This window comes from Chionomys nivalis, chromosome 19 (genome assembly GCF_950005125.1).
Source record: "Chionomys nivalis chromosome 19, mChiNiv1.1, whole genome shotgun sequence".
Classification (NCBI taxonomy): Eukaryota; Metazoa; Chordata; class Mammalia; order Rodentia; family Cricetidae; genus Chionomys; species Chionomys nivalis.
Genome location: NC_080104.1, coordinates 29,093,819 through 29,112,258, shown reverse-complemented (window position 1 = coordinate 29,112,258; position 18,440 = coordinate 29,093,819). Strand labels below are relative to the sequence as shown.

Genomic DNA, 18,440 nt, shown 5'->3' with positions numbered 1-18,440 from the left:
TAGTGAGTTGGCAGTCCTGGCGAGCTAAGTGTGCTTGATTTTAAGGGATAACGCAGAAAGCAGACTATATTGAGGAGGGAGACTAAGGAGAAGTGAGGGATAGTGGGTAATAAACAGCAGCAGTGGTCTGAGGGAGAAAATCCCCCATAGGCTCATGCATTTGCATGCTCAGTCCCCACTGGGGACCCTCCAGGAAGGACTAGGAAGTGCGACCTTGTTGGAGGAGGTGTGTCTCTGGGGGTGGGCTTTGAGGTTTCAAAAGACTCAGGCCATTCCCAGTGCACTCTTTCTGCCTCCTGCTTGTGGCTCCGATGTAAGGTCTCAGCTACTGATCCAGCAGCATGACTGCCTGCTACCATGTTTCCCACCAAGATGATCATGGACTAACCCTCTGAAACTGTACGCAAGCCCCCAGTTAAGCACCTTGGTCACGGTGTCTCCTCACAGCAATAGAACAGGGATTGAGATACTTCCTGCAGTGAAAGGAGCAGCAATGCACATAGGTGTGCAAATGTCTCTGTGGGAGGTGGAGTCCCTTTGGGTATGTGCTCAGGAGTGGTGGATCTGTGACATATGGCTGTTCTGTTTTGAATTTTTGGAGAAGCCACCACATTGATGTCTCTAACTTCTGTACTTACACTCCCAACAACAGCGGATAAAGATTCCTCTCTCCTCACACCCTTACCAGCATGTGTTATCACTTGGGTTTCTCGACAGTGGTCATTCTAACTAAGACAGGGTAGAATTTCAATGTGGTTTTAGTTTATATGAGGGTTAGAGATGTTGGTTAATTCTTAAAGCATCGTTGGCCATTTGTAGTTCTTCTTTTGCAAACGGGCAAGATCACTAGCACATTTATTGGGTGGCAATTTGGGGCTTGGGGAATGTTTAATTTTTGTGGTTCTTTATACATTCTAGATGGAAACTGCATGTCTGCAGTGTAGTTGATAAAGGCTGTGATGGCTCTTCTTGGTTGTCAGCGTGACTGCATCTAGAATGAACTACAGCTGGAGAGATGGCTCAGAGGTTAAGAGCACTGGCTGCTCTTCCAAAGGTCCTGAGTTCAATTCCCAGCAACCACATGGTGGGTCACAACCATCTGTAATGAGATCTGGCGCCCTCTTCTGGTGTGCGGGCATACATCGAGGCAGAATGTTGTATACATAATAAATAAATCTTTAAAAAAAAAAAAAAAAGTGGTCACTAGAATGAACTACATTCCAGAAATGGAGGGCATGCCTATGAGAGTCTCTGCTTTGGTTTGAAGTGGGTGAGTCAACTTCTAGTCCAGACCTTTGAAGTAGAAAGACCCATGCCTTTAATCCAGATTTCAAGGGAGGAAGATAGCCCTCGCCTTGCCAGCACATCCAATCTTTCACTGGCATTAGAGTCTATTTCTTCGGGATCCCAGCACACACAGAAGACCAGCTGAGACACCCAGCCTTGTGGATTGAGTGACTACTGCATTCATGGACTTTCCATTCACAACTAGCCATTATTGGACTGCAGCCTGTAAGTCATTCTAATAAATTCCATATACACAATGTGTGTGTGTGTGTTTGTGTGTGTGTGTGTGTGTGTGTGTAGGGAGGGAGGGAGAGAGAGAGAGAGAGAAAGAGAGAGAGAGAGAGAGAGATTCATTCCATAAGTTCTGCAACTCTAGAGAACCCCTACTAACACAAAGATAAAAAGAGGAATTTTGAGGAAGAAACTGAAAAGCTGATACATGAATGTCAGGTATTATACAAACAAACAAACAAAAACTAATCGAAGGAGCACAGGGGAGTATAGTAGAAGAGGGGTTTTATTAGAACCAAGTATATTGTTAAATATATATGAAAATAAAAACAACCCTTATGCAATAAATACTGGTATTCTATACATTCTGCATTAGAATTTGTAATGACAGCAAAAACATGAGGAATACAGCTCAGTGGTAAAATAATTGCCCAGCATGTATGAGGGTCTAGGTTCAAATTCCAGCATCACCGCCATCACACACAAACACACGCACACCATACACGCACCTTAGATAGATGGCATCTGCATTTAGGACAGAATCCAACAATACCTGATCCTTGGACCACAAAACATGCTACCCTTCCAAATCTGAGCTTCCTAGTAAGCAGAAAGGCCCAAACCCATGTTTGTTCAACTGCTCTGCAGCACAGGCCAAGGTCTGTCGTTCTCCCTGACAGTGAGAAAGGAGTGGTCTGACTGCTCCGCTATAGTTGCTCAAAAGGAAACTAAAATGTGCTGGTGTTTTGCTTCTCCTAGAGGTTCATGTCAAGCACCCTCCTAAGTGTTCAAATCAGATAGTTTTACCACAACTGTCAAGTAGTGTACGAATCTCATTTTCATTGCAGTAGGCACTCACACCCATATCCAAGCTTCAGAGTCTTTGAAAATCCCAAGCCCTTTACTCTAGTCAGACACTGAGGAGTGACTGTAGGGTGTGCTGTTCCACTCTGGCTCCTGCTGTCTGCCAGCTGCAGTCTCACCCTGTACTGCAGCATAAATGTCACCCCTGCGAGGACACCTCCAGCGTCCACCATCTGCCATCTCAGCACAACTAGTGCCATCATTCTTCTGCACATAACTTGCTGTGCCTTTTCCCCTCTCACCTGGCCCAACCCAGAAGGCAAAAGCCATGTTCCACACGATGCCTTGGCAGTGTGATGCTCTGTGCACCATAGAAACACTGCCTACAATGGAGCTGTGGGGCCAGTGAGATGCAAGGGGCTGCGCCTTCACCGAGGAGCATGGCAGGTAGCAGAAGAGCCTGTGAGTTCTGCACAGCGCTGTGAACCTCGGTACACACACCCCTTTCAATACTCCAGCACGATCAAACCCCTTCTGTTCTACAATCTGAAGCATGGGCTCACTCTTCAGGCTAAAGGTTGGACAAATATTCAAACTTTGAATATGCTTTTGCTTAGACACATGAAAAGTGGGAGTAACCTTATTTTAATATTGGGGGGTTTTGTTTTTCACTCAGCAGCTGGTTTGTTATTCTGTAAGGTAAGAGTGGTATGAACGGCTGTGCTGAAATCATAAGTTCCATGGCGAGGGCTAATCTGTTACTTAGACATCTGCACTGGCTGCACATTTGCACGCCACAGTCTCTGATGCTTTCACTGCATGGGTGACTCATAGTTGGCAACAGCACAGCACTTCAGTTACTGTAACAGAAGAACCAGTAACTATTAGATTTCAGCAAGGATGCTGGGGTGACTATGGGAGATTATATATATATGTATATGTATATATCAGCATCTTTGTCAGCCCTGGTGTCTAACACAGTACTTCATAAAGAAAAGACTAATGTATTTACTTTGAAAATTATTGGATCACACTAAATGAACACTGTATCATGTATATAGTTACTACTCATGATTGATTTAATTAGTATAAACTAATCTAGACCTAGAATGACACTAGAGAAACATTTATTTGTAACAATAACCTAATGATAAAGGATAGCTCAATAATAAAGCACTATTTTCCCCAACTCAGAACACTGGGTGATTTTTTTTTTCAGATTTTGAAAAGTATAAAGCTATTTTTAAACTGCTCCATAAAACATAATAGTTACATATATTTACATGCATATGTAGCATGTGCTCTTTACATATACATATCTAGAAGGGGTAGTAATTCTTAATGAAACACAGGAGTCTAATGAGAAACTATGTAATATAGTGATTTTGCTGCTCATCCTCCAGAGTTTGGAACAGGGACACTTGGGCATCTAAGGAGGTCAGAGGCTTTGAGTAGACCGTACAGTACATTTCATCCAGAAGACTTTGAATAAATAGGGTGAGGAAAGCAAATAACAAATGTGTCTATCCAGTTTTATAGAAAGTATGCACTGAGAACACTCAACTTAGTTTTTCTCTTCCATTGAGAATTTTGGGCCCATTTCGGTCTGGGTTAGGAGTGACACAGGTCAGCACCAAAAGGAGACAAAAGGTAGCGGTGGTTCTCGTCTTACCACCCCGTCCCTTCCTGTGTGACTCTTCAGGAACTGCTTGATCTGAGTTACTCTCTTGGTCCCTTTGCCTGAAGCAGGAAGAAAAGATATTCACTCAGATCCTGGTGGCGGGAAAGGGCAGGCTCCTTCCTTAGACAAACAAGGCGTCCCTTCTTCCCTGAGCAGATGAATAGGGATCATTTATCACCATTCACTCTGGGACTCTCGAAGGCATTATAACTGTCTTCATTCTATGAAGGACAATACACCAAGATTCTCCTTTATACTAGGACGGTGCCTCAGCTAGCCATATTACTCTCTGAAATGTCCTCCAAAACAAGACTTTCACCACCTGACTTTCCCTATAGGACCTAGGGTGACATTGACCACTGTTCACAGTCTCAACCAAAACACTGAAGTCTTTGGGAAAGTGCACTTCAGATGTGCCAGAGGCTGGAAAACAGGAGGTACACGTGGTTTCTAGACTGTCCTACATCAATGGGAAACCCACTAACGGTTTACAATGAAATCACACACACACACACACACACACACACGGCAAGTTTTTAAGAGCAAGCAATACACATATTTCTACCTAACTGAACCTTTCTATCTATTGTTTCTAAGGTCAGGTAAAATTGCATAGACATTGCTAGAGGGGTTAATTTCACTTTCTCATACGCTGTTATTAAAATTTAAAGGCTTGTTAAAAAGCTTGAATCTGCAAAGGAAGTGCTGGTGGTGACTACAGACCTAACGCACCACATGAACATTCATATTGCTGACTTATAGTTTCTCACAAAGAGCTTGGATTGAAGAAATGTGTCAGTAAACACAGACGAGGAGAAAGAGATTTGGGGGCTGCCTTCATCTCTTTGGCGGAGCCCTCAAAGCTGTGTTTTCTCCTTAGGAAGTATTATTCTGATCACCTCGGATAGAACACCTCAAAATTCCCCATCCACGCCAACTCCTCCCTGGAGGCGTAAGTGGTAGAAACCATCCACGCCCTCTGCCAGATGAAACAGCAAAATGTTTCCCAAACTTCATCAGTTCCAGTATTCTGTCACAGCCTGCTCAGGTTTCAAAGTGAGTCAGCAGATCCTACATCATGTTTCTCATTTGACCAGGACAGAAATGCTGAAAGTGAATTATATCCACTTATTAAGATTGGCATGGAGAACAGCAAGCACTAGAAACTAACCCCAATGTGATTAGAACCTGCAAGAAAGGCGAAATATTGGCTTTGATAATAAAATTTTGTAGCAACTGCTAATAAAAAAAAAGCAACAGGAATAAATATTCATTGTGTCCACTCTAACTTATTAAACATGCTTCAATCCAAGTAAATGTGGAGTTCTTCTTTAAGGAGAAAAATCTTGGCAGAAATAATGTTCTAAGAGGGAGAAGAAAATATATCCTGTGTTTTGTTTAAGGGGAAATGCTCTGTTTGTGGTAAACAGAAGACAGTGATGAAATATGACATTATTGTGCAACACAGTCTACGAACTTCCACATATAAAATGACATTCCTTGCTTAGTTTATCAAACATAGCCCATCAACAAATTAAGCTGATATTACATTTTATTTTGTTGAGGAAAAAAAGAAATTCCAACAGAATCTTTTTGTTACAATGAGTACCTTAAATTTTACTACAAACACAAGGTAATTTTTTTAAAGAACTGGAAAAAATCAATCACTCAAGAAACAGAGAAAGGCATATCTCTGTGAGTTTGAGACCAGCCTGATCTACATAGTGAGTGCCAGAGAGGCCAGAGATGCACAGTGAGACCCTATTTTAAAAAATAAATAAATAAAATTCTAATTTAAAAGCCTAGGAACAGTAAATAAACATTGCCAAATTCTAAGCCATGTTCCAAGAATGCTTTTTTCTCTCCTGTCCAACTCTGAGTTCTATTTGCCCACCAAGAGACTGTTCTCATTCATCCCATAAACATTTATTAAGAACCCATTCTAAGTGAGGCACTGAGCCAGGCAGTGGCATCACAAGAGACCTCGGCTCTGCCCTCAGGAACTCACAGGGTACCACATAAAGCAACAAGTATACACAAAGATTTCAACTACACTGGCAGTCTTACAGAGCAAGATAAGGCAATGAACAGCTATTCCCAGACTTCTTAACGAACACAAGCCCAAGACAAAATTTGAGCAGAACAAAACACAAAGACATAGCCACATCCCACACGTTCTCCGGGCACTTAAGCTAGAACGTCTGAGGCTCGTTGGCAGCAGCCTTACTCCACCGTCATTTATGTCCACGGAACTGGTGGATTTTTTTCAAGTCAGTGCCCTACACCTTAACGCTTGCACACTGCCCACTATTTACTGCTTGCTGCATCTAAATGAATTGTTCTACTTAATTGATGAGCTATTCAAGAACTGTTTCACAACAGACCCAGTTCATGCTGTAGTCCATAAAGTTGACCTAATTTTCTAAAGACTTCATTACAAACATATCTTGATTTTTTTTTTACAAATTTTTTCTTTTTCTTTCTCTTCTTCTCTTCCTTTTTTTTTTTTTTTTTTATTTAACAGGGTCTCACAAATGTAGCAATGGAGCTCTGACTGTTCTGAAATTCACTATGCAAACCAGGCTGGCCACCAAACTCATCAAGATCCCCTGCCTCTACCTCTGAGTGTCAAGTTTAAAGGCGTGTGCCACCACACCTGACAATTTTCAATTCAATTCTGCAAAACGTATGACGGTTACCCAAAACTAAATACCTCCTATCAACTAATTATTTTTTACATAATTTTGAAAATAACTTTTCACATATAGCCCTGCAGAGACTGCTGGCCCTGTTATACAGATGGCAAAACTGTTTTTCCAGCAATCCCCCCTACCACACACACAGCTAGTTAGTATAAAACGTGATACAGGCCTGCTGACTGTTGACAAGTTCTTTCCTCACAAATCTTAACTAGCACAGGGTTCTCACTTCCAGGGCACACCCAAAAGAATCACTCAGTGTGCAACATAATACCGTTATGATAATGCAGGTAAGTTTAAACAATCACCGGGATGCGATGCAACCTCCGATTAGCAAGCAAAACAAGATGTGGAGTAGCTTCAGGTAAATAAGGAGCTTGCAGGAGAAGGGATACAGACAATACTTTGCGGAAGTGAGTAAGCTGTATCACAAAGCGGCCTCCACACCCCGGTCGGTGCAGCTTCCCCCCAAGAAAGAACACTGTCTTGCTATAACTGAGCATCCCGAAACTAGAGAAATCCAATGGGTCAGGCTGAGTTTGTACCTTGCTCTAACTGCAGCTGGTCCTCCTGCAGTCTCACCTACGATGTCCAGCCACCGACTCTACAGGATAGTCTAGCGCACATAGCAACTACACACTCTCTGCTGTTCTGCTGTGTCTTCAACACCACTTCCGTGTCCTAAATACCGTCGTGGACAGCTTTCTAAGCTAGCAGGAATGTCACCTGGAGTCCCAGCTGGAACGCATGTGGTTGAAACTGTTCTGCACTAAGGTCCTAACAGTTTTACCTTTGTGGTTTATCCGAGTTCACAACTACCGACCTCGGTGAGCACCCAGGAAGTGCTTCCACCATAGATCCAGACTGTACGCTCAACTGATAGCCATTCCCTGGCTAAGTTCTCTAAGGCCTGCTGCACTTTCAGGGTCTGCCCCTCCCACCGCTTGTGAAACAGACTCCACACAGAACTCCACACACACAAAATCTGTTATAATGTTCCCTGGGCTTCACTGTGGAATTGCTTAGAAAGAAGCATGCCAGTTTGGGCTTAGGGTCTGCAAGCTTCCCATCCGGTGTCCTACCGGCTTCTTAACATGCACGTGATTAATACTGGCACTCAGGAAAGAATGCTACCTCTGACCTTGACAGTGCACTAAATAAATTACCTCAGAGCGAAAGTGATGAGATCTCAGAACAGCATCTGGGGAGAAAAGAGGGAAAATGAGACTTCATTAACTCCTTGTTCGCAGCCTGCGGAGTTGCTGATCATTTACCTGGATTCGGGAAAGCACATTCTAGAAGTCTCTCTCCAATTCGGTGGGCATGCTGGGGGTGGGGGGAGCGGAGGGAGTATGGGTGTCTCTAAGGTGATTTCTCTGCAAGAAGTTTCAGCAAAGTTGGGAGGGGAGCCCCCAAATTATCACGCCTTACTTTTTTTTTTTCTTTTTACATCTCCAAGCTCCTGCAAAGGGAAGAGTGCCTCAGCCCAGGATTCCACTACAATTACCTTCTGGGCTAAAAATTTAGCAAACTGACCCTAAGGATCGAGTCTGATACTTCCTCCCATCACCTCCGAATCTCCGTGGCTATCCAAACCCTGGTGATCTTTGGACAGACTTGAGGGCAAAAGGCCAGGGCGCGTTAAATAAATAAATGCACATAGCTTGGAGAGTGGGCAATGAAGGGGGCAGGAGCGGCAGAGGAGGCTTCAACCTCGCTTCTGCCCAGAAGAAGCCAGTGGTGGCGTGTCTCACCTCTGCTTCTGGAACGACCCGAAAAGACCGATTTCATCGGATGTCTCCCTTTCTGGAGCTTGCGGTGCCAGCAGCAGAAGAAAATGATGGTGGCGATGGTGCCCAGCAGAAGCAACAAGAGGAAGAGAGCACATTGGATGCTGTAGGGTCTCAGCAAAACGAGGAAAGCCGCGGCGATCATGGTGCGGGCGAGGCGGGGGGCCGTGCGGCGCCGGGCTGAGGCGGCAGAGCGCGCTGGGCGCGGGGCGCGGGGCGCAGGGCGGGCGCGGCGGCCACGGGCGAGCGCGGCTCAGCGCGTCAAGCCCGGCGCTCGCGGACCCGCGCGCGGCCCAATGGCTGCACACCCCGCGCCGGCCCCGGAACGACTGATGGAGAGCAGCGGACAGCTCTCGCCATGACTCAGCACACGGCGCGCCGGCGGCAGCCGCGCCCCTCCCTCCGCAGGCGCCCCAGCCTGTGCGCGGCCCTCGGGCTCAGCCCCGCCCGGGACGCAGCCGGCTGAGAGCATCGTCGGATGGCCGCCTCAGGCCTCGGCATCCCGAAGCCGTCGCACGTGGGGCAGGGCGGGGCGCGGCGGGCTGGCGGGGGGCTCGCTGGGTGACGTCACGGGCTGCAGCGGCGCGGCCGCGCGCACATGGCTGCAGCCGGGACCGAGCGGCGCGCCCTCCCGCAGGCCGGCTCGGTGCGCGCGCGCACGGCCCGCCAGGCCACGCGCCAGGCGGCGGTGCGCGGGACCCCCGGGCTTCGCCTTTGCAGCCTCGGTGGACCGACTGCTGGAGGCCGGCGTCAGGGGGCGCCAAGGAGCCGGGGGGGACCCGGGCTCCCGCCTCCCTGCGCCCGCCCGGAGGCTGGGTCTCGGAGGATGCAGCAGGGTGAGCTGTTTGGTTTGGGGGCGGGGGTAGTCCTTGCGCACGGAGGCGCGAGCACCTGGAAGGGCCATCTCTAAGCCGGTCCCATCCAGCAGCGCTCGGGAGAGGCATGCCGGGGTCTGCAGACTTGCACGGTCCCACCCCCAAACTTGGTGCTTATTTTCAGCCCAGACGTGAGCTCTTAGGTTCTATTGATACCTGTCGCTGGCCATAGAACCCTGATTTCGTTTAGCTTCTTTGTAGGGAGAGGTGATTTTAGGTGTGAGCATCTAACCGATGAAGGAAGTTGGTGATTGATTGGCCTGTAAATACTGCGGGAGAAAAATTTTAGGCACTATTAGCCAACGGTGATCTGTCACACTTGGGCACACACTCACCCTCTCTCCCTTTTACCGTTTCCCAGCCCCCTTACATTCCCTTATAATCTGCAAAAACTGATTCGTTGTTGTCTACTGGACACTTCAAAGTGCAGTGATCGCTGGTCCAGTGCCAAGAAGGCAAGGTGTGAACGCTGCGGTGTGCTCTTCTGCGGAGAGCCTCTGCCACCTGGCGAGGAAGCCAGACCTTCAGCAGCAGCCTGCAGCACATTGCGGCCTTGGCGGGCCAGTGCAGTACTCTGCCCTGCTGCCCCTAAGGCATGCTGGCTTTTGTGGACTGGGTGATTTGTTTTGTCTCATTTACTGGCATAAGAATAAAAACAAAAAAAAAAAATTGCAATTATGTGATATATGACAAATGATACATTACCACTTTTGTGCCATTTCTAGTTACTAGCTTGGAGACTAAATAATTCGCAAAATTCTGAAAGTCAATTGAAGAATTGATAGGAATGCTCGTATTGTTTTTTTAGCCATTGCAGTACTGCAAAAATGCTTAGCCATTAGCTGCTGTTGAGGTGGGTGATATACACTATCAAGTGTGAGCATTAAAAGAAATGCAGAAAGATATTGCTTAGTCCTAATGCCAGATTTGTAAGTATGGATTGCAGGCGGTATGTCCTCTTATCTGCATGCTGGTTGACTAAAACAAATACAGACTGATATGGAACTCACTCAGTTTTAGGGGGCTGAGAATGGAAGGGGCCTTGCTTTCAGTCGCTGAGTAAGGTGAAACGGACTCTGGCATGTCAGACTGCAGGGTGCATTGCTTCCCAAACAGACTTCACAGGTCCCAGGCAGACGGCAGAGCTACATCACGTGCCCACAGCTGAAGGATTCCTGATACTGCAGCCCACTGCAGTAAGAAACTGGATTCCCATGCACTAAGCAGGGGTTGCTGAAAAGAATCCTGAGAGCTTTGCAAAGTGTGGGACACCAGGAAAGGAAGGACTGACCACGCTGAATGAGCAGGGGGCTTGATACTCATTTTAAACTGTATTGGAGAAACCTTCTGCCAACAGTAGGTAGAGATAACATGCAATTTAGGAAGGTCATCCTTATGCTTCTCACTGCCTAAAGCTCGTAAGTGAGCTGGAATGGCATAACCATCTTTGAATGGAAACAGCTCTGAAACTGTTAGTGCAGCAAAGTAATCCGTTTGCCCCAAATTCTGCATCTTTAAAGGAAAAACAAGCAATTAGTAATATGGTCCTCTGAGCTATTATTACTTTGGTGTAATTATTATCATCGTGAGCCTTGCTGCAACCGTTTGCGAGTTCCAATTGCACACAAGAACATCGTTCATCTTCCTTCTCAGGCAAATGCTTAACTAGCTAAACTTAACTAAAAAGGATTTATAAATATTTCTTTCTATATGTATTTATTTCTGTTCTTTGTCTGGGTAATCTTAAGGATACATACAATAAACAAACCAAGTCCTTAAAAGAATTTAGTCTATGAGTCCATTAATTTCTGATTTATTGCTAATTGATCTTTTCCTTTCCAAATAGTAGCATGTTAGTAATTTTTTTCTATGTGTTTGTGTGGCAATACATCCTGGAGTTCAATATATATTATATTAGCCAATCTGTCCTTCGGGGAAATTAATTTAGTAGTATTTATGCCTTCTCTTCCTGCTGAGTTCTCATTTGAAAGAATAATTGATGTTATATAAAAGTCATAAATTTAGAATTAAAGGTAAGGGTGGAAAGAACGTTCATGACACAAATTTCTCATACCAATAAATGAAAAAGTCACAGTGGAAAATGTTGTAATTTTTTGCTTTTATGACAGAGAATTACCACTGTAATCCCGGGGGCAGGGAGTTAAGAAGAAAATAGTTTGTAAGATGTTACATAGAAGTGATTCACCAAATAGCCTGTCTTGTCTTCAGATTCTCCACCATATTAGTAATAAATACAAGGATCCAAAAAGAGAGTAAAATATTAACTTTATTTAGGGTAAAGTCAGGTTAAAGACCATTGCTTAGACTCAAGACCAAGTAGGACACCTTACCCATATTTTCCTAAATCAGCGTGCCCACCTCCATCACAGCTAAAAAAAAGAATCTCAGCAATACTGAAGCAGGTAAAATCAACGTCTACAAATTCCTGCCTAGGAACCAGAGTCTGAGACCCTGACAGTTTCCCGTCTATGAGGAACACACTAAGTGAACAGGAGACTAGTACATGCATGAGAAGGGAGCTTTGTTAATCTTCACTAGCTAGCAGACTGTGGCAGTTAATCTGTTTGTTTGTTTGTTTGTTTGTTGTGTTTTGTTTTGTTTTGTTTTTGTTTTTCGAGACGAGGTCTCTCTGTGTAGCCCTGTTTGCTCTGGAACTCGCTCTGTAAATGAGGCTGGTCTTGAACTCATAGAGATCTGCCTACCTCTGCCTCCGATCACATGCATGCACCACCACACCTGGCTTGTGATGGTTAATCTTGATGGACCAACAAGGTTATCAGTTGGCTCAAACAGAAAAGTGCCTAAGAGATTAACAAAGCACACTTCTAGATGTGTCTGTGATAACATTTTCAGAGGGGATTAAGTGAGTGGGGAGATGCATCCTGAATGTGGGCAACATCCGCCCATAGGCTAGAAGACCAGATAGCGGAAACTACAACGTGGGCATATTTACATTCTACTTACATTCATCCTCTCTACCCTCTCCGCACCCCCCCCCCGTGTGTGTGTGTGTGTGTGTGTGTACACGTGCACGCGCGTGAATGAGTGTGTGCGCTTTTCAGCTGCCATAGTGTGAGCTATTCTACCTTATCACCCATGATGAACTGAAACCTTTGAAACCACAAGCCTCCAAGGCAACTCTTTTCTCCTTTAATTTGCTCAAGTCTGTCACAGCAAGGAAAATCCTACTACTAATCAGTCCTTCCTCAGTTTTTCTCATCCCTAACTCTACCTGAAAGTTAAGCGTAAGTTAAGTTTGGGGGGGGATTGCCTTGCAAGCGTGAGGACCCATGTCAAAAAGCAAAAACCAAGCAAACCAACAACAACAACAAAAAAAAAAAAGCAAACCTGCATGTTTGTAATCCTAGCACTGGGGAAGTGGGTCCCTGCAGCTCTAGCCAGACATCCTAGCCTATATATGGAATTACAGACCACAAGTGACCCTTTCCCCATAAAAGGAAGGATTGCCCCTGTGGTGCAGCTCCTCAGTTTGTCCTTGGGTGTCCCCACTCATATGTACACATGTGTTGTGAGCCCTACCAGAAAGTAAGTGATTTTAATAAAGCAGAAATATCTTGTATATTATTTCCCTAGAGTCAATAGGTGTGGCACAATTTACTAATTAATAGGTCAGAAAGAAATAGCAGGAGGAAACAAGGTTTCCAGCCCAGGCTGTGTAGACAGAGAATTTGCGGAAGATGACTCAGACTCTGAGCCAGGGTGGAAACAATGAATTTTGAAGGATTACCCAGGATAACAGTGTGTAAAGAGCCGACAAACTCATGTAAATATGGGCAGAGAATTCCAAACCACAAACGGATGCGGGACGAGTCATAGCATAGATTGCAACTGAAATCATAGAAATGGGAGAAGTGGCTAAAGAAGAGAGAGCCTAGCAAGGAAGATGGCTCCTGTTTGTGGGTGGGGGAAGGGCAGAAGGCAGGACTGCTCAGTGAGTAGTGTCGCGGCAGAGCAAAAGCTCTCAGGGCAAAGAGAGAAATTCCCCTGAGGAACAAGGAGGGGCAGACATCAGGAGATTCTCCAGAGGACTGAGTGGGCTTGATAGAGGCTAAACCACACAAAAATGGGTTACAGAGGGAATAAGTTAAAAGGGGGCTTTCCAGAGACACTGTCCACAATCTTTGGAGAAATTTAACGGATGGAAACAAATTAAAAGCAGTGAAAGTCTGAATAAAGCCGAGAGGTCCTAGTTTTGTCTAGATCAGAGGTTCTCAACCTGTGGATCACAACCCCTTTGGGCATCAAATGACCCTTTCACAGGGTCACCTAAGACCACCAGGAAACACAAATACTTATATTAAAATTCATAACAGTAGCAAAATTACAGTTATGAAATAGCAATGAAAGTAATTTTATCGTGGGGGAGGGGGGCTGCCCCAACATGAGGAACTGTGTTAAAGGATCACAGCATTAGGAAGGTTGAGAACCTCTGGTCTAGAAACTTAGCATGATGGACCATCGTTGTCTGTTTGTTTCCTTTTGCTGTGGTAATATGCTATGTCAAAAGGAACTTTGGGGAAATGGGGCTTATTTCAGCTTTCAGTTCAATGTTACAGTTCCTCTGATCGGGGAAGCCACAGTGGCCAGAGCTTAAGGAGGCAGCTCCACAGTCAGAAGCAGAGAGTGTTCAGTGCAGGCTCCGTTCCCTCTTTCCCTTTCACTCAACCTGAGACCCCGCCCATGTGGCTGTGAAAGCCACTTTTCACACTGCAGAGTTAATGCTGAGCCTGACTAGGATGCCTCCCCGTCCATGGGTTCCTTCCCTGCAACTCTGACTATAACATTCAGACTTGAAATTTTATTTTTAAGGAAAGATGTGGAGCTATCTGAGGGGTATAAAAGAGGATAATGAAAGGTGAAAATTATCAAAATACATCTTATACATGTATGACATTGTCATCATTAAATAACAATTTAAAAAGGTGTGGGGACTTACTTTCTACCTTTGAGGGTTTAACCAAGGGCAATTGCAGTGGATTGTTTAGGGAGTCTCTTGGACAACCCTAACCAACTTACTATTGATCAAGATACCATGAACTTCAGACTCAGGGCCCTGAGCCAGAGCTGACTTGAAAGCCTCCTCTCTGAGGACTAGCTCTCATGGTACCCAAAGGTACCATGCAAGCTGCCAAAGGAGGGAAACAACCAACGGTCCTACCTATGCCTATGAACCACAGCAATGACCAGCAAAGCACCGTAACCCTAAGGGTATGCTAGTAGCACACATCCCTAGCCAGTAACCGACAGCTCTGTGGTTGGGCTTAAAGCCCACTTAGCAAGACAGGAATCTTGCTTGGCACTGGAAACTTCTCAAGGCCAGTGAAGTCATGGATCTTGGAGAAGAATCCATAACTAACACTTGATGAAATCAGCATCATCCCAGGCTACATTCTAAGTATGTGTCCTGTACCCACAGATAAGTATAGTGCTCACCTCTCATCAAGGAAACTTCTCTTTGCAACAGACAGAGACCATTATAGAGAACCACAACCTATCACAATGCAGAGCGGTGGAACCCAGTCCCAACGGGTACGCTACAATACATTCCTGCACCTAAGGCTCAGGGAACGTTGCAAAGGGGAGGTGGAAAGACTGTAGAAGCCAGAGGACCAGGGAGTTTTCTGTGATCGTGTGTTTCCTAGTAATATCACAGAGTGCATGCATGAAGTCTCAACGTGACTGCCTAAACATGATCTGAACACGGACAACAACAGACATGCCAAGTGGATGGGGGAAGGCCCATGAGTCCCTGTACAAAGAACTGCAGGCAACTACAGAATGCTGAGAATGGGAGGGGTGATCTTCCCCAAGGAAGAGCACACCAATTAGATATCCAGTGCCAAATGGTTGCCCCTACAAACATAAACACAAGTAACATTGCACAGACTGAGCCGATTATATATAGAAATGTATCTGTATATACATATAAATTTATACATGTATGTAACAATAATGAATGATAAAAGGCTATAAATTTGTATGAGAGCTGGTTTGGCTGGAGGAAAGAAAAGGGGAAATGACATACATGCCCCATCTACACTCACACATGTACACATCATGCACACGCATGTACACACACGACAATATAGTAATAAAAGGATATGGGGGGCTGGAGAGATGGCTCAGCAGTCAAAACACAGACTGCTCTTACAAAGGACATGAGTTCAATTCCTACTGGCCCGTAACCACCTGTAACTCTAGTTCCAGAACAGATTAGATGCCTCTGGCTTCCGAGGGCACCAGAACTCATGTTCACACAGACACACAAATACACACAAATAAAACCTTAAAAGATAAGCTGGACAGTGGTGGCACGTGCCTTTGATCCCAGCATCGGCAATCAAATATATGAGAGGCCTGCCTGATCTACAGAGCTAGCTCCAGGATAGCCAAGGCTACACACAGAGAAACCTGTCTTGAAACACCCTCCCCCCAAAAGATAATATGGGATACCTTGGGATGTAGACAAGACTTGTAAATTACCTAGTTGGTAAAAGTATAATGCCTTCAAATATTGCCTCCTTGAAAACAAGCAAAAATGCATAAGAATGGGCTGGAGAGATGGCTCAGAGGTTAAGAGCATTGCCTGCTCTTCCAAAGGTTCTGAGTTCAATTCCCAGCAACCACATGGTGGCTCACAACCATCTGTAATGAGGTCTGGTGCCCTCTTCTGGCCTGCAGGCATACACACAGACAGAATATTGTATACATAATAAATAAATAAATATTTTTTAAAAATGCATAAGAATTACTCTAGCTAGCAGTGTGTTACTTATTAATCGCGTTGGACAAGTAATCTACTTGTTCTTAGGTGAAATATCTTTCATGTGCCTATAGTGAAAGGAAAAGAATCTACATCATTGGAAAGAATTTTATTGGAATAATGTAATCTTGACTATCTGATGATTTCTGGTTATCAGAATCAGGAAGGCGATTATGCAATGCCTCACATTCGATAAGAGTTTGGGGAGGGAAAACTTGTCATTTCAGCAATATCAAATGTTATTATCAGCAAATATGCTCTCAAAAGGACTTCATACATATATTACTATAATATAAACATTTTAAAATAACATAAAGGCATTATTATAAGAGAAAATGTTTCTTTTCTTTTTTTCTTTTTTTCTTTTTTTTTTTTTTTTTTTTTTTTTTGGTTTTTCGAGACAGTGTTTCTCTGTGGCTTTGGAGCCTGTCCTGGAACTAGCTTTGTAGACCAGGCTGGTCTCGAACTCACCGAGATCTGCCTGCCTCTGCCTCCCGAGTGCTGGGATTAAAGGCGTGCGCCACCATCGCCCAGCAAGAAAATGTTTCTAATAGAGTCACTTCAGATTGTACTCTTAACAGTATCAAGATCCATAATAATACTGTGGGGAGAAAAAACTGTCTGAACTTACAGAGTTCAAAAAAATGTCCAAAGTTTGGTACTCAAAAACACCAGAATACTGGAACTCATCTACACTATAATACTCCACAGACACTTTTGAGGAAGGAATTATTATTACCCACAGCAACCAGAACGCATTTATGTAGCTTCCACATTGCACAGAGGATTGAGTCATGCAGCAAAATACTGAATCATTTGGCCGGATAATTTACACACAGTTGTAGGAACTGCTGGTGGGGATTTTAAGAGCTTTTCATAAATCGAATCATGAAGCTTTTAGAGTCATAAATCATAAAGTTCATTGTTATTCAGATGGTGTAAAATACCTCTACCATTTCTAAGAATGTGCAACTTACAAAGACAGTTTGAAAACTGAAATCATTTCCCGGGTAGGTTCAAGGTGGGGTTTGTCATATGACTTCTGGCATCCCAATATTCTTTTGGTGTGTGTGTGGGGGGTTGTTGTTGGTTGGCTGGTTGGCTAGTTGGTTAGAGACAGGGTCTCACTGTGTAGCTTTGCCTGGGCTGGAACTCAATATGTAAACCAGCATGGCCTTCAATTCACAGAGATCCACTCACCTCTACCTCCCAAGTGCTAGGATTAGAGTTATGTACCAGCATGCCTGGCTCTGACATTACTAAACGAAAAAAAAAAAGAAAGAAAGAAAAGATAATATGTTCACAGTTGCATAATAAATGTTATAAGTGAATATAAAATATTGATTAGTATTCATTAATTCAATTTAATATCTTCCCAATAATAAAACTACAGCCACCTTGAAATGATTATTCCTATTTTGAAATCTTTAGGACTTCCACATTCATTTTAAGTTTTATTTTCTGCATTAAATATTTTTGCAGCCATTTGTTCATTGCCTGAAAGAACAGTATCACTTAAAAAGGGAAGAAACGCTGTGTACCAAGAAAACTGCACAAGTAACTAGCGATTGTTGAAAAGCTTTTTCAATAACACATAGTTTCAGAGGTTTTGAAATTATCCTAGTGTAAGAATAGCCAAGAATCCTTGGGAACAGAAAGAAAAGTGTGTTAATACATCTGAATAGCCCGGACATTGTGGAGTAGAGTAGGAAAACAAGCAGCAAACACACTGATTTAGAATGTAGGAGAGTTGACATTTCAAAGCCTACAGTGCTGGCAGCCCCAGCTCTACTGTAGGAGTTCCCAGCTTGGAATCCATAGTGAGTTTCTAGGGATCTGTGTTTATATGGAGGGGGGGGGGACCTCAGCTCCACCTACTCATGATCTCCAGCCTTCCGCCAGACACAGAATGCCATGGCTTGTACTTATGTCCCTTCCAAAGTGCATGTTGAAATTTGACTGTTGTTATGTAGTATTGGGAAGTAAAAATCTTTGAGTAGGACCCTTGGGAAGGCTTCTGTGAAGTTAATGCTCCTATCTTAAAAGTGGGTTATCAAAGGGCAAGTTCAGTTCCTTCTTTCCCTCTCTTCGTCTGCCTTGAAATGAGGCGGCAAGAGGGCTCTAACCACATGCTGAAATTCTTAGATGCCACAAGTCTGTGTACATACATATATAAGTGTGCAGGCAGACAGACAGACAGACAGACAGACAGACAGACAGGGATTTATCATTCTGCAGTACTAGGGAACGAACCCAGGGCCTTGCCCA

At 44.3% G+C, this 18,440-nt stretch overlaps 2 protein-coding genes across 10 annotated transcripts in view; one reads left to right on the top strand and one right to left on the bottom strand.

Moving 5' to 3' along the window:
• The window catches only part of Dst (dystonin), a 392,323-nt gene extending 383,548 nt beyond the window's left edge, over nucleotides 1-8,775 (bottom strand). For 6 of the 8 annotated variants that reach the window (XM_057751244.1, XM_057751246.1, XM_057751245.1 and 3 more), the window contains exons 1-2: nucleotides 8,457-8,775; nucleotides 7,869-7,903 (exon numbers count right to left, since the gene is read on the bottom strand). In XM_057751244.1, the coding sequence (XP_057607227.1) occupies nucleotides 7,869-7,903; nucleotides 8,457-8,637 (216 nt within the window). In that variant the 5' untranslated portion in view covers nucleotides 8,638-8,775. The remainder of the gene's footprint in view (nucleotides 1-7,868; nucleotides 7,904-8,456) is intronic. The other 2 variants (XM_057751254.1, XM_057751255.1) reach the window with 1 other exon arrangement.
• A 345-nt stretch (nucleotides 8,776-9,120) lies between these two features.
• Bend6 (BEN domain containing 6) overlaps nucleotides 9,121-18,440 on the top strand; it is a 55,600-nt gene continuing 46,280 nt past the window's right edge. For both annotated transcript variants that reach the window (XM_057751261.1, XM_057751262.1), the window contains exon 1: nucleotides 9,121-9,328. The gene's annotated coding sequence lies outside the window, so the exon portion shown is untranslated. The remainder of the gene's footprint in view (nucleotides 9,329-18,440) is intronic.